The sequence below is a fragment of the Centruroides vittatus genome, unplaced genomic scaffold, assembly GCF_030686945.1.
Source record: "Centruroides vittatus isolate TY-2023 unplaced genomic scaffold, ASM3068694v2 contig_596, whole genome shotgun sequence".
NCBI lineage: Eukaryota > Metazoa > Arthropoda > Arachnida > Scorpiones > Buthidae > Centruroides > Centruroides vittatus.
The window spans coordinates 948,880-964,235 of NW_027122360.1; the positions used below are offsets into that span (position 1 = coordinate 948,880).

The 15,356-nt window shown below is 32.5% G+C and overlaps 1 protein-coding gene across 1 annotated transcript in view; it reads left to right on the top strand.

Annotated features, from left to right (window-relative positions):
* The first annotated feature begins 5,406 nt into the window (after window positions 1-5,406).
* Window positions 5,407-15,356, top strand: part of rb (adaptor related protein complex 3 subunit ruby) — a 64,131-nt gene continuing 54,181 nt past the window's right edge. The window contains exon 1 of the mRNA XM_067275171.1: window positions 5,407-5,523. Coding sequence (XP_067131272.1) covers window positions 5,414-5,523 — 110 coding nt within the window. The 5' untranslated portion in view covers window positions 5,407-5,413. The remainder of the gene's footprint in view (window positions 5,524-15,356) is intronic.

Sequence of the window (15,356 nt, forward strand, 5' to 3'; positions counted from 1 at the left end):
TTGTAAAATGGGAAGAGGCTAAAGTCATTTAAACGGTGCACTCTCCATCCATTGCGTTGGAGATGGAAAAGGTGGAAATTTATAAAAGTAAAATGAAAAACCGTTGCCTAAATGCTATGAATGCTAATGCGCTTCCAACAGCGTGGAAATATATAATAGAAAAAAGAATGGCACTTAAAAACCTTTAAATCATTTCTTTCTACCTAGCTTTGTTTTCTATGTTTTATTTGTTTGTTTATTTATATAATATACACACTTTCAATTTATTTTAAAGTTAAATTATTTTTTTGAATTTTAAATATGTAAAATATTCGAAAACGGTACGTTCCATTTTGGAACATTTATAACATTAAACCCGACGATGGCCTATATTAGATAGGATGAACACTTTCTATTCTAACAAACTACTTTATACCCATAGCAGCCGCCATTATGTAGTTCGCGCTAATACCGCTAGATGTCAGATCTATCGTTGGCACAAGCGAATATAAGGACAGAATAAGGGGAAGGTGGAAATACCCGGGTTTTGGTCTGGATGCTCCGTGATACTGGGCAGGGTTACTGTTGTCTCTGATCATCTACTCCTATCGACGACGCCTGTCTTGGCTCTTTCTTTTCACTTTTAGTAGATCTCTCCCGTTCACTTCGTCGATAATCCACTTTTCTCAATATTCTCAATCCGTCCAATAAAATTGACAGTCCAGTAGAAAGTTCTCGGCCTCCTTTAACGGACCGGATGGCTTCTTCTCCTCGACCTCCCTCGTCGAGTTTCACTTCCTAACTTCCTTCGTTCCGACCCAGAGCCCGTTCCCCTCGACCTTCCTCGTCGAGAGCCGAGATCACTTATCTCTGTTTCTTTTTCTTTTTATTACTTTGTTTTTTGCCCAACGTTGTTTTTCGTGTCGGAGGCATCGCTCCTAACCAGACAGTAAAGCAATTAAGAAGGAAGTCTTTTTCCGTTTCTCTCCCTTTCCTGTTGAAACAAAAGAAACCTTAAGCCCAACTTAAATTTATAGAATTATTAATTACAAAATACAGTAATATGGCTAACGGCAACAAGTTGATAGTTGGTATGAGTTCGCTCCTGACCAACGAGCCAGTCATGTGGAGTTTCCTGGGTTTTTTTCATATTTGTAACATCTAAATAGAAACCAGTTTCTTTCAGCATACACAGCAAATCGTATATTTCGAAATTTTATTTTCCGTTTAGCCAGGTTTTAATATATTTAATATTAAGAACAATCAATTCTATTAGCATATTGATGTATTACTATTTTTTCATAAATATAGATTAATGCTAATTTCTTTTGTTTGAGTTTTAATTTTTGAAAATGATTAAACACAATACTGTAACTATAACGATTAAAAAAAAAATTGCTTGAAAAGTCATGCTTGAGTACATGAGATTAGGAAAACATTTGTATTTTAAGGTTGAATACACCGTTTGTGTCATTCATTATTAGCTTGTAATGATTATATATAAAGTAAAATTCCAGAGAAGTAAATTTAAAAATAATAACTTGGAGAAATATCATAGAACTTTTGATTCTACAGTAAGTTTAAGAATAGGCTATAAGCCTATTAAATTATATTTATAGATTATTTGTTAACCTCACTCATTTGAATATATTCTTTAATTATAGCTTTGCCTGTGGCTATGTGAAAACAAGTGGTGCTTCCATACGGAAGGTCCAAGATTACGATTCTTTTTTCTGTGGATAAAGTTTGATAATTAACAGAAGACACAAAATTAGGCATTTATCCTCGTCGATTCCACTATCCAATACAATGGATGTTAAGTCTCAGTTAATATAACAACACTAAGAGCTATGAATCAAATAAGACCTGACGTATATTAATTACACTAAATGTTTCGATTTTTCGTTTCACTTCTTGGTATCTGGCATGCCAGATATTATCAAGAAGTGAAATATTTGCACTGCATTACGTCATCAATTATGAGGCATTCCTATAAGAATAGATGTTGGAGAGGGCGAACAGATAAATAAGTATATTAAATTGATTGATTAATAAAAATTCTAATTTTTAAAGATATTTTTGAAAATAATGTAGCGTTAATTAATATATTCAAAAAGAAGTTATAGAACTTTTAATAAGAATAAAGGGTATTTTAAACAATCCATCGCGATGGATAAGGATATAAAATTCATACACTATTTTCTACACTTTCAACACGCAATTACAGGCCTTGTAATTGCGTTTTGAAATAAATATTTTTTGGCAGGTTTAATCTCTTTTTTCAAGTAACTCATTATTCTGTATTTTTTCAAATGTTTCGTTTTGCCCTATACATAAATATTTTGGTTTTTAATTCCTCACAATCTTTTAGTTTTAACTAATAGTGAATTAATGAAATATCAAAAGTTGAGGTAATTTTAGCCTATATTTGAGTGATGATCCTGAAAAAGAAATCATAACTTCGTATCTTTTCCAATCTCAATCATTTGATTCTGAATCCAAAAATGAGGATAATGAGAAAAGTTCAAATGTGAAAGTAGATTCTCAACCCCTGACCTCAGCAACCTGGACATAAATAAAGCCCCGAATAAAGATAGGAAACTTTTTCGCAAAAACTGAAGTTCGACTAAAATTTAGATAAAGTTTTCCTGTTACAGTTATAGTCCTGCGTTACTGTGAAGATGGGAAGTTGAAGAATGCAACGGATCTTTGTCCTTTCATCCTCCAACATTTCATCATCGTCAAAACTGATTAACTTACCCGAATCCCTCATTGCTTCCGAAAATAGCAGTACCTAAAAAGAATGTGTGTATTATTTCATCACAGATGAGCAAGACAGAACCGGAGATTGTTATATTCAGCAACTTCGCTTGTTGCAGGTTAAGTGAATGCAAAAAAGGACCAAATTCAGGTGCGTGGAGTGCAATATATTTTTGTTTGTTACAGCTGATAGAAAGTGCGTTTTATTCTATTATAATTAATCATTTGTTCACTGCGAAAGAATAAAAAACGATAAAATGTTTGATCATCGTGAAAAGTGTAAAAGAATTATAAGGCAATTATTATTTTGCGCTTTCTATTAGATACGATAATCCTATGGGTAGAAATAAAGAAACGGTTATGTATCTTAAGATCCGAACATCCATCAAAATGGATATGCCGTCAAAATAGGGGTTAAGGTCAGGGGATAATCACATAAGGGAGTATTGTTACTATAGTCCTAAAAAACCCAAACAGTATTGATTAGTTAAGTTATTGCATTTTTAAAATTGTGGGATCGTAGAAATTATTAAATTTATCTATGAAAAGTACAAAAAATATTAATGAATTAAAAGCCAATGTAATAATAATTTTACTACTTTGGAAAATATGCGTTATTCCCGAATATTTTTGAAACATTGGTTACAACAAAGTTTACAGAAGGAAAGTACTCGTATACAAATTTTAAATTATAACACATTTAAATGTTCTTAAAATTTTATAAGAAACACACAACATAAATGCTATGTCTACGGCATTTCACAAATATCTAAATTTATTCGGTAATGATTTTAAAATATGTTCTAACCGCACGAAGTAGTAACTTATCAAGTAGAAAATTGTTTCCTGTATTACCGGAAACATTAAGATATAATAAAGAGTAAAGTAAGTGTGCAGCTACGTAAATAATATATTTGAAAGTATAACAAGTCGACCATTTTATGTTTTTATTACATTTGAACATACAGAACATTTTTGTATGAATATATAAACTCCAATAAAGTTCAATGACCTGTACTTTTGAATTTGACGTGTAAGAGAGAGCGTTCGAAAACTTTACTTAATAATAACTTTAAAAAAAAGAAATAAACTTTATGAACAGTAGGAGAGTGGCCGGGTTGTTGAGACGGTTAAGACGTCAGTCTACCGATCTGTGGATTCGGGATCGAATCCTGAATAGAAACTTTGTCCCCAGAAATTTCTCACGGATTCTCTTTCTCTCACAACCTGACCTCCCCCCATTGTGGGTCTAACCGAACTCATGATGGGCATGAAAATGTGTCCTGTCAGTACCCAGTATAGTGTAAAATATACAGATTAAACGTCTGTCGGTAACATTTTATGCAGAGGGAGCAGCGACCTGTAAGCCTATCTAGTCACTTTAAGACACAGAATCTTATTGCAGAAGTCATTTTAATATTAATAGTTATTGTTAATTTAAAAAAAAATAGTGTTCCGTTTTAACCTATTACAATATTTTCTTAATAATCACTGACCATAACGTACTTTTTGAGACTCAAGAATAACTTAAAAACAAATGTCAGAATATCGATGAAAATTTTATCTTAGATGTATTACATAATATTAAGATCTCTTAAAGGCACAAATAAAATTATTTTAAGTAAATCAGATTGGAGATATTTACTTTAAGTTGCTTTTTATTGTCTGAGAGATATTTTCTTTGTTACTTGCATAACTAGATGTGTAATTCGGCAAGAAACATTTTCTCCCATCTTTAATCAAGCAATACTAATAAGCAATATGAAGAACATTCGAACAAACTTTTAATTTTTCTACTCAGAGAATACTTCCTGTAGACCTATAGCCGTTCGTAACGCCATCTGCCAACGAAGACAACTTTACGAGCCACAATTTTCGTTTAGAAGTGTATGGCAGTTGACTCACTTGTGTATATTACATTGTGGTACCCACAGGGAGACGACCACAGAGCGGCTAAGGAAACCTGGGTTCGAATTTGGATAGAAAAACGCGGGAGTGGTCCTTCCATATATGTCACCGGGGGCTTCACCATCCGACCGCTCATATTGAGCTCGCTAAAATGAGGCCTTTTAGCGTCAACAGGATAAAAAGAATACTTTTTAAATTACTCTTTCCGGCCTGTGGGCACTAATAGGGCCTCTTTTAGCAATGGGACAGCCGGATAGTGAGGGATGGGACCCGGCATATCCGGACCACCCTAAGAGGAACCTCGGATTTGATCCCGGGTTCCCCAGAGCAGTAGGCTGCCATCTTGACCGCTCGGCTATCCGGCCGTCGTGGAAAGAATACTGTATTAACTTTTAAAAAAATGTAGGAAAACCCGACGCAATAATAGAAAATTTTATGTATGAATTTGTAATAATTCTATAAATTAATATTTTATTTCTTCAATAATTAAAAAAAATTAAGCTCTATTCTAGAGAATGTGGAGAACGTATCCTATCATTCGCGTAGATCAATGCAGATGGCCTAGCGGAATAAATAAATAAATTAATTAAAAAATCGTCGAAAAGATTAAATAATATTATTGTATATAAAATTAATAAAATTATATTTAAATGTTTTTATTTTATAAACATAAAATTATATCTAAAATTTTGTGAAATAAAAAAAGTTAAATATAATTTCATAAACATCACTGCGATGTCACTGTAATGGTAGGTGGGAATCAAAAATGGCGTCGAACTGTGTTTACTCTAACGATAGAGTTCCCTCTTCGCTAAATGATACTGAAATTGCTTCGGATCCTGCCGCGGGTGGATTTTTTGCATCCGATTTCCGAAAGTACGTAACTTTTAAATAATTAAAGATGGTTTCTGCTTTAATTACATCAATACTATCATCAAAATACCTGCACACTTATCCACGTGTCAATATCTCCCGGTTGTGTTTCGTGGATTTTTCTTGTCACTTTTTGAAATATTACTTGAATTCAATTATTTAATCAGCAGTTTCTTAGGTTATTTCGATAATCGAACCGCAATTATAAATAATGCATCAAAGTACACTTGTGTAGAAGATAGCGACCCGATTTTTTTTTTTTTTTAATATCTTAATGAAGTTTTGAATTAGTTTCTTCCTTGAAGTTTCTGTTGTTGTTTTTTTAAATTAGAGTTAAATAACTCAAATATAAAGAGTCTATGCTAATTATATTAAACGTTTGTATTAGTAAAAAAAGTAATAATACTTGCAGTAAGGCTGCAAATGAGTCTGCTTTTTCTTAGATTATGTTTCAGAATTAATTTTTACAAATGAAAGACCTCATTTGACTTAATTCTGTTTTCGGTCTATTTGTATCTCTTCGTACATGTACAAAATGATTTGATTTGTTGGTTGGGTGGTCGAGGCAGTCCCGACATTGACCTAGCACTGGAGGACTTGGGATTGAATCTTGGCAGTTTTAAATGACACTAGGAATTTTTCAAGAAGTGGGCTGTTCCAGATATTTTGGATTCTGTACTTCACCAGTTGAACTCTCATTGTTGTAGCCTGGCTGATCCCACAATGGGCATGGCAACAAGGACCTTTTAGTGCCCACCAATGTTCCCTCTAAGTTGTGTGGCTGTGCAGCCGCGCACTGCTTAAATCGTTGCCGTGCACGAAAATTTGTGCCATGCAGGCGAGCATGTGTACTGATTTGAATTGTTTACTTATTTCTCGCTCTGTCTGTAACATGATTATTGCTACGTATATTTCAATTAAATACATTAAATCATTTACAAAGATAATATTTTGTATGGAAGTATGTTTAAAAATGAATTTTAATCTCTATTTTATAATTAATTATTTTAATTTTTATAGGAAAAAATAAGATTATATATATATATATGCTCAGAGAAGTATATGTTCTGCTCATCTACAAAAAAAATTAGAGGGAACATTGGTGCCCACAGGGCAGAGAGAGGGTTAAAAAGAAACAAATGGTTTGATTTATTGAAGATGCATGGCATCAAGTATGTAACCAAGTTTATCCATTCTGGATTAGACAGTATGGTTGAAAGATGAGGAAAGATGCATTTTGGTTGTTATGACATTTTTATCTGTACAGATAAGTTCGTTCATTTAGAATAATTAATGAAATATTTATTAACTTTTAGAATATATCATCAAATAAATTAACAAAATTCAGTAAATTATTTGATAGTATATTTGTTAATAACAATTTCGTTGATTTTCTGTATTAAGAGGAATGATGCTCTAATCTAAATTATGTGATAAATTATAAAGGCTTTAATTTGGATTTTAACATGATTTGTCATAAAATTGTTTACCTAACAGAGTGGAAAAAATTACAGAAGTAGGTAGTTGGCTACAGGTTTGTGCCTCACCAACTCTGATCGTGTGGAATTTTCCATGTTTGTATCTAACATCTAAATAGGGGAAGTTTCAAGTAGATAGTCTTTTCAGGGTGCACTCCTTCTATGCTAGGATGACCATCCATCCCTCACTTCTAGGGACAGTCCCTGTTTTTGACCCTTTGTCTCCAGCAAGGAAGTGTCCCTGGAAAGGAATCTTGTCCCATTTTTCGTTTCCTTGTGGTTATTATAATATTGTCACTGTCGGTTTTTCTGCTAGAGGACTTGTCCAATGTCTTCAGGGTTTCCAAGTAATTTTTTTATGAAGTAACCAATTTTTTGAGGAAATGACAAAAGGGAGTCAAAGTTTAAAATACAGACCAAAAAAATACAGCCCAAAAAAGTGCCAGAAGTAAATAGACCTTATTGGTGGAGAGCTATTTGATTGAAGCAAAGGAGCTAAATTAAAATGTTTAGGTCTCAGTCATGCATATGTACTGTACAGTATCCATTTCACAGTTCTTATAAAAGTAGCCTGCTACTATGTACCGTAAAAAGTGACGATTGGCACATGTTCTTGAATTTTCCAAAAAAAGTCTGGTCGCCCTTCTATGCACGTCACCCATGTTTTGTGTTGCCTCATTTCGTTAATTCAACTCGATTCTCATAAAACTATAAAATACAGTTGGCACTCACTAATGTAATCATCAATAATTCAGCATACCTTCCAGTCACTTACCTATATGCTCCCATTTTTATGAAAATGTTAATCACATATTCTGTATTCCTGTTAACTTGGATTTAATTTCTGCATAGAATATTGCATTTCAGTGTGTTGTATGCTTTGCCCACCTGCTTCCGAAAAGAATTGGTAGTGGAAGCAACAGGTCATATCATTCATTGCCTTTAGGCCTATACTTTCAGTAATCTGGTACTCTTGCTAATTCACCATCCCTCTGTGCAAGGAATGACTGGATTAGTGAGAGTCTGCTGTATAAATTAATGTAAATGGATATTTGTGAAGAATTAAAGTCCTGAAGATGGAACTTGATTGATAAAAGTTGAAAACATTAGGAAAAAGCTAATTCATTCAATGTAATATGCATATGGACCCAGATACCTAAGATCATCACAGAACACACATTTTGATATCTTATAGTTTATCAAAACACAAATAGTACACAATATATTTTTTAATGTGCTAAATATTTTTAAACATTTCTTTCTCATATTAAATATTAGAAAGAACTTTGTCAATAAAAAGTTATATCACAATCAGTTGTATTTTAAGTTAGAAAGTTAAAGTTGTATTATTATGAAAAAATTATGTATAATTTTATCATAATTTTGAAATATATACATCAGCTTATCATAGGAATATTATTCTTTTTATACTTACTATAGCTTTTAATTTTTAAAAGCCATAGTTTTTATAGTAATATAAGACATAAAAAATAATATACATAAGTATAAGACATAATATGCATAAAAATATTAATTACATTCGATAATTACAACTTACTTGAGCCTGTGACCGGTGTGAAAATAATTAATTCAAATTAACAAACGTTTTCTGGACGCCTTCCGTGCCCTTCTTCAGGTTAAAATTTGAATCGATTATTTTCACACCGGTCACAGGCTCAAGTAAGTTGTAATTATCGAATACACACCCCGGTGTGTATGAGGAAGATATATTAATTACAATTATGAATAAAAGTAATTCATAGTTAGAAATTTATATGCTAAGAAGAAATGTTTCTGAATTTTGTATTGCTGTAATGCAGGACTTCTTAAACTGTGGGTCACAACCCCAAAGGGTTTGCATAAGTGATTAAATTTACTTATGGTGGCAAAATGGTGGCTTGTCTCTGATTCCAGCAAACGGAAGAAACAGTGGGATGCACGTTCTAACCTAAATATTGGTTGGCAATAATTATGGTAATTTATCAGAATAGATTAGGTTAGGTTAGAACGTGCGTCCCCACTGTTTCTTCTGTTTGCTGGAATCAGAAATGAGCTGCCATTTTGCCACCATAGGTAAATTTAACTGCATAAGTGAATGTGGTGTTGCAAAAAATTTGACAACAGTGTAATTTTGCACTATGAATTTATGAAAAGTAGCATTTTCAGTATCAGTGATTATAAAAGCAAAATAGTAAACTCAGAAAAGCATCGAAAAGGGTCTGTGTCCTGTAGTATCAAATATTCTGCCAAGATTTAATTTTTTATGTAAAAATAAACACATTGATCAATTAATCTTCTAATAATAAGGCATTAATTAACATAAAGTTCACCAACCTTATATACATCTTTCATGTAAATGAGAAAACCATTACTAACATTTTTGGTCTACACCTAAGACTTTCTTCGGGTAGACTCTTCCAAAATTGAATCTTTCCGGTACTGACATTCTAGATTGGAATGTGTATTCAAATTCCGACGTATTCAAATTTGAATGTTTTTCTCTTTAAATTTTTCTTAAATATCCGATGTGATGCATCTGTTCACAGACTATACATTACCTATTAAATGTTTAGTTGAATATGGCTTGCCATATTCTTGAGATCTGTTTTTCTTAAAATTGATGGATAGGTCCTGGAGGTCTGCTTTAAATATTTTTTAGTACCTCTAAATTTCTCTGCTGATTTGTTGGTATGTTTTTCATATTAGGGCAGTTTACTGGAGTACTGGTTTAATCTGATTATCACTTGCATATATCATCAAGGAGGTGGTTTGTCTCTTCTTTCCTATATCAAGTTTTCTATATCTTCTTTTCTACATTCAAAAAGGTGCTGCTTGAAAGACCTCTTTGTAGACCCAATATATACAAGGTCTCTATCACATCTGTTGTCATTAAGCAGAATTTTATAGACTCCCAATGTTCTTTCTATATTCACTTGGTCTTTCTGGTTTTGAAGCATTTTGAATGATGCAATCTTTATGCCAACATATGATGCTATCTCCAGAAATAAAGAATGCATATGGCAAGTATAAACATCCAAACCCAATAGTTATAAATTCAAGCCAAACGATTGCTTAATTATATTGGGCTATATTACTACTACTATTATAAATTAAATGCTAAGTAATTTGGTGTTAGAGGCAGGTGTTAGGTGCAATCTCTTGCTAAATTTAATAATTAATTTAGAAGGTTCTGGAAGAAAAAAATCAGCTCAAAGTGGGACTAGAACCTGCAACTCCCACTTAATATCTATCAGGGCAATCTTTACCCAGATAGATATTATATATTGATCAATTTATCTCAGCAATCTGCTGAGATAAATTGCTGTTTCATAGGCAGATTGCTGTGTTTCACAAATAATTTGATCAAGTTGATAATTTAATATTTTATTAAATCATAGAATCAGATTAATAATTCAACAAGTTTAAAAATATTGAATTATTTTTCTAATGTTCAGGTTGTTGTTGAATTTAGAAAAACTGATTTGTAATATGATATGCTATCCTGTTATAGTCAGCTCAAACAATGTTTTATTATTAGTACATGTTGAGAATAATAACTTTTTATTTTAGATACACTAAGTGTAAAGAATATTGAATATATAAGGTGCATGATAAAGTCCTTATACACAGATGTGTGAGTAACATAAAATGCAATGCTAACTTGTAAGACATAGGAAAAATGAGAAATACACTTTCAATTATCTGTGTTAGATGTGCACATTAGCATTTAATGCTTTCCATTCACAGTATTCATGTATGCAGGGTAATTGTAATTGACTTCTTTTCCGTATCATGCATTGTTTTTGAGATAGGAGCACTAACTTTTGAATTTTACTGGTAGAGATGCTGAAAGCAGCCTTGTCTCGTAGTGCATAGTCACTTTACTGTAACTATGTCATGTTCTTAATTACAGTGATACCACAGTTTTCGTTGATAATCTATTCGAAAACAATCAGCAAAATTTGAAACTGACGAAAATTGAGACAATTATTTCCATATGGATCAATATAAATCCAATTAATTCATTCTAGACACTCCAAAATACATATCAAAAACACATTTTATAGAGAATAAATATAGTGTTTAATACTAAAAACAATAAGAAATTAATATAAAATGAATATAAAATACTAATGTAAAGAATAAATGAACATTTAACATGGCATTTGAAGGGCTGCTGGCTCTGGAAACTTTCTTTTGTCCCATAATGGAGCTAAAAGGAAAGGAAAGCAATGGAATTGTTTGGCTTTTATTTTTAACTATCTCTGCCCTATGGGTACTAAGAGGACCTCTTTTAGCAAGCCCATTATGGGTTCAGCCAGGCCCACAATGGGGCGGCTGGGTGATGACGGATGGACCCAACATATCTGGATGGACCACTTTACGAAAAATTCCTAGGGATTTTTTTCCCCTTCCACATTCGATCCTGGGTCCCCAGAGTGGTAGGCTGCCACCTTGACCGCTCGGCCATCCTGCTATCATAGAGGAATTGTTTGGCTAGACATGCAGAATAATGTTTACATGAGAAACAAGGCCAAACTGAGCAGGAAAACACGTGGTTGCCCTTTGTTTTCGCAAAATTAGCAACGAAAATCAAGGCAAATTTTTTGCAAAGAAAATCAACAAAAACCGAAACCAACAATAACCAAAGTCAACGAAAAAACTGAGGTATTACTGTATAGCTATCTTCATTTGTCAGTTACTTGGATATATATGTGGACTTTACTATGCACCCTGTATATTAATTGACATAAATTTCTTTTATTTAGGAGAAATAATTATAATGAAGTTTGGATCTACCATTTGTGGCCTAGTGTCCATCTTTAAGAACTGAATTTAAAATTAAAAAAATAGTAATTTGATTTTTATGTCAAGTTTTTGAAGAATAGCAGCATGACTGCCTACCTACATTTCAAATTTCTGTATAATTGATTAGCCAAGATCTAGTCCAATATTTAATCTGACTCTCATATGATTATTAGTTTATGAACATGAGAAGAAGCTTGACAACATCTAACAAGGGTATGTTACGACTTAGTCCTTTGGGATTTCAATAAAACTGTTTGTGTGGATAAATGATAGTTATTAAGCAAAGGGAGAAAGCATGCTTCTGAAGTGTTTTGAGAAAATCAAAGTTTAAAAAAATTCTGAGTGATTTATGAGTAAGTTTTGCAGAATCTTTTACCAAAGACTATGTGGATTGGCAATATCATGTTTGATTTATGTTTGTGAGATTGTTGAATCTCAATGAATGAAACTTTTTGATTTTGAAATTAATGCAATTTTTACATAATGTAGTTGTAAATTACATGGGTTTATAGATTTTGTCTATTTATTTCTATTAAACAGGATTAAATGCTAAATTTTATGTCACTGCATATGAGCTATGAAGGGTGTCTGATATTGAAGGTACAAGTCAAAATTATGCTAACATTTATAATTAAAGAAAATATTTAATACATTCCACAAAAAACTACATACTTTTGTTTACTTTTGGACGTAATCTCCGTAGACCTTAAGACATTTATCCCAGTGTGACACTAGTTTAAACATCCCTTCACAGTACTGTTGCTTGTCAAGTTGCTTGAAGTAGTCCAGAATGGTGTCGTGCAATTTCTCCTGATCTTCAAAGTGTTTCCCTGCCAAAAATTTCTTTAAAGGTCTGAATAAATGAAAAACCAAGAGGGCTAAATCTGGACTATACAGAGGATGTTGCAGGACCTCCAATTCTGCTGTGCTACACAGTTTAAATTTTTGATACCAAACACTACCTTCTTTTTGGCTTAAAACGTTTGGGCCATAAACATCCCATAATCTGCGATGAATTTCACTCTAACTCCTTTGGCTTGCAAAAGTCCGATAATGCCACATACTTCACACTTTGAATACACTGCGATTACATATGCCATGTTTGTTTACTTCCTAGAAGTTAAATTGAGTATTGAACAAAACAATGCTTTAGACTCCTCTACTACACACAAGAAGAACGTGGCTAGTCGTGCATATGGCACTAATACTGGGCATATGCAGTTGTATAACGGCCAGCTGTACCTTTAATATCGGACACCTCACGTACATTATAATTTTAAACATCCAATCAATGAAAGTTTTTCAATAGAAGAAAACACAAGCTGCTTATTAAAGATAACTAAATTGGGTTTTCTTGAAACCATTTTCAGCCTCTGATTCAGTCAGATTAACTAACTATACATGAGTAGCACTTCTCTAACAGACCAGATTGTTATTACAGTGTTCCTTAGATTCAATAAAATCTGATTTTAATTAAATTTTCATAAAATTTCAAAATAAAATTTTTTACTTAGCTTTTTTTGCATCTAAAGGACAAAGCTTATCCCAAGTAATTTATTTAGAGTAGATTAACAGAATGAAGAGTAATAAATCAATGTGTGACATTCTTAAAATTTTTCATGACTGCAAAAAATCCAATTTTAAATCTTGTTATTATTATTAAAAGGACATACAAATGAAATAATAATATTCCGTGTGATCAAAATGTATCAGGAATGGTTCAGTAAAATGCAAGATTTTAATTTATTCATCAAAATTTATTTTGTCCCCTTCAAAGTAATCGTCTCCCATTTCAATTCACTTAGGCCGAGGATTTTCCAATTCTCGGCCTAAGTGAACATGCTTTAAAGTAGCTTTTGTGAAACCTCTTTGAGACTCAAAACAAATTTTGTTTTATGGCATCAATCGACTCAAAATAGTGACTATGAAGTGGAAATTTTAGTTGAGAAAATAAGAAAAATTTACATGTGCCATATAAGGTGAATATGGAACTTGCAGAACTGTGTTTGTTGAATTATAGGCCAAAAATTCACATTGTGAGCAGATGCATTATTGTAGTGCAAAATTCATGAATTTTCTCACCATAAATCAGGTCATTTTCTACGAATTGCTTTATGGAAATGACACAAAAGACTCAAATAATATGCTTTGTTGACAGTTTGGCCAGTTGGAAAGAATGTCATGATGTGCATTGTGATAATTGAAGAAAACACAACTTTGATTTTTCACTGACTTTGTCGTGGTTTTTTTCAGTCTCGCTTTACCTTTTGAGCATCATTCACTTGATTGTTGAGCTGTTTACATGTCTAAAGCATAGAGTCATGTTTCATCACCTGTAATCATGTGTTTTAAAAATAGTTTGCCTCAAGAAAGCATTTCCTTGGCACTTGAACGCGTTATTGGTTTTGGAAAAAATTCGACTTTTTTGGATGACTTGCCGCAGGCCCAAATAATCTTTTAAAATTGCTTGACAAGATCCAAATGATTCCAGAACGTGTTCAATAATGTTCCTAATTGTTACATAATGATCATTGAGCACCAAATATCTGACTTGAGTGATGTGTTGTTCATCAGTTGAAGTGGATGGTCTACAGAATAATGGTTTATCTTCAGCACATTCTCTGCCTTCCTTGAATATTTTATACCACTCAAAAACTTGTTTTTGATAGATTATTGTCACCAAAGGCTTTTTGCAACATTTCCAATAGCAGTAATTCTGTTGCAATAGCAGTAATTCTGTTGCAAAAACAAAACTTTAATGTACATTCTTTGCTCAGTTACATTCAACATTTTGAAAAATGGACAGTGCAAAAATTCTTTACACACAAAACAAGTATTTATTTGCAAATGAAAACAGATGATGACATATGATAGATTTAAAAATCGCTTTAATCCTAGTAGGTTGATTTTTCAAATTGTTTCTATGTTTTCATGCATGTAAGTAAATATGCAAATTGTGTTATGTAAAATATCACAATAATGTCATAACTTATTATTTTTTCCTTTGTTCTTAATAGCACTGAAGAGGGGCTATAAAGTTATATTAGCTTGAAATGCATAAGGTGTAAAGTTATGCTTTAAAAGTTTAATGGAATAAAGTCTTGTGTTACTTAACTTGGACTAGCTGTGTGAAAAATCAACCTATTAGAATTAAAGTGATTTTTAAATCTATCAACATTATACTACATCCATACTACATAGATGATGACATATACATTGCTGCTAGGTGTTGATGAAAGTCATACCAAACAATGAAAAAAAATAACAATAGCATCCTCTTACACACACAGTTTAAATGAACCATTCCCAATACTTTTTGACCACAGTAATAGCAAGGTTGAGGCCGAAGTTTTAAACACGAAAACATACTTCAGACATTCAGCGCCACTTTCCTGTAAGCCTAGAAGTTTGACAGTGGCATTTGGTACGTCAGCGGAATCATGCTCGACATTCCAAATGCCATTGTCAAACTTCTAGGCTTACAGGAAAGTGGTGCTCAATGTCCAACGTGCACGTTTTTGCAGTTAAAACTTTAGCCTCAACCTCGCT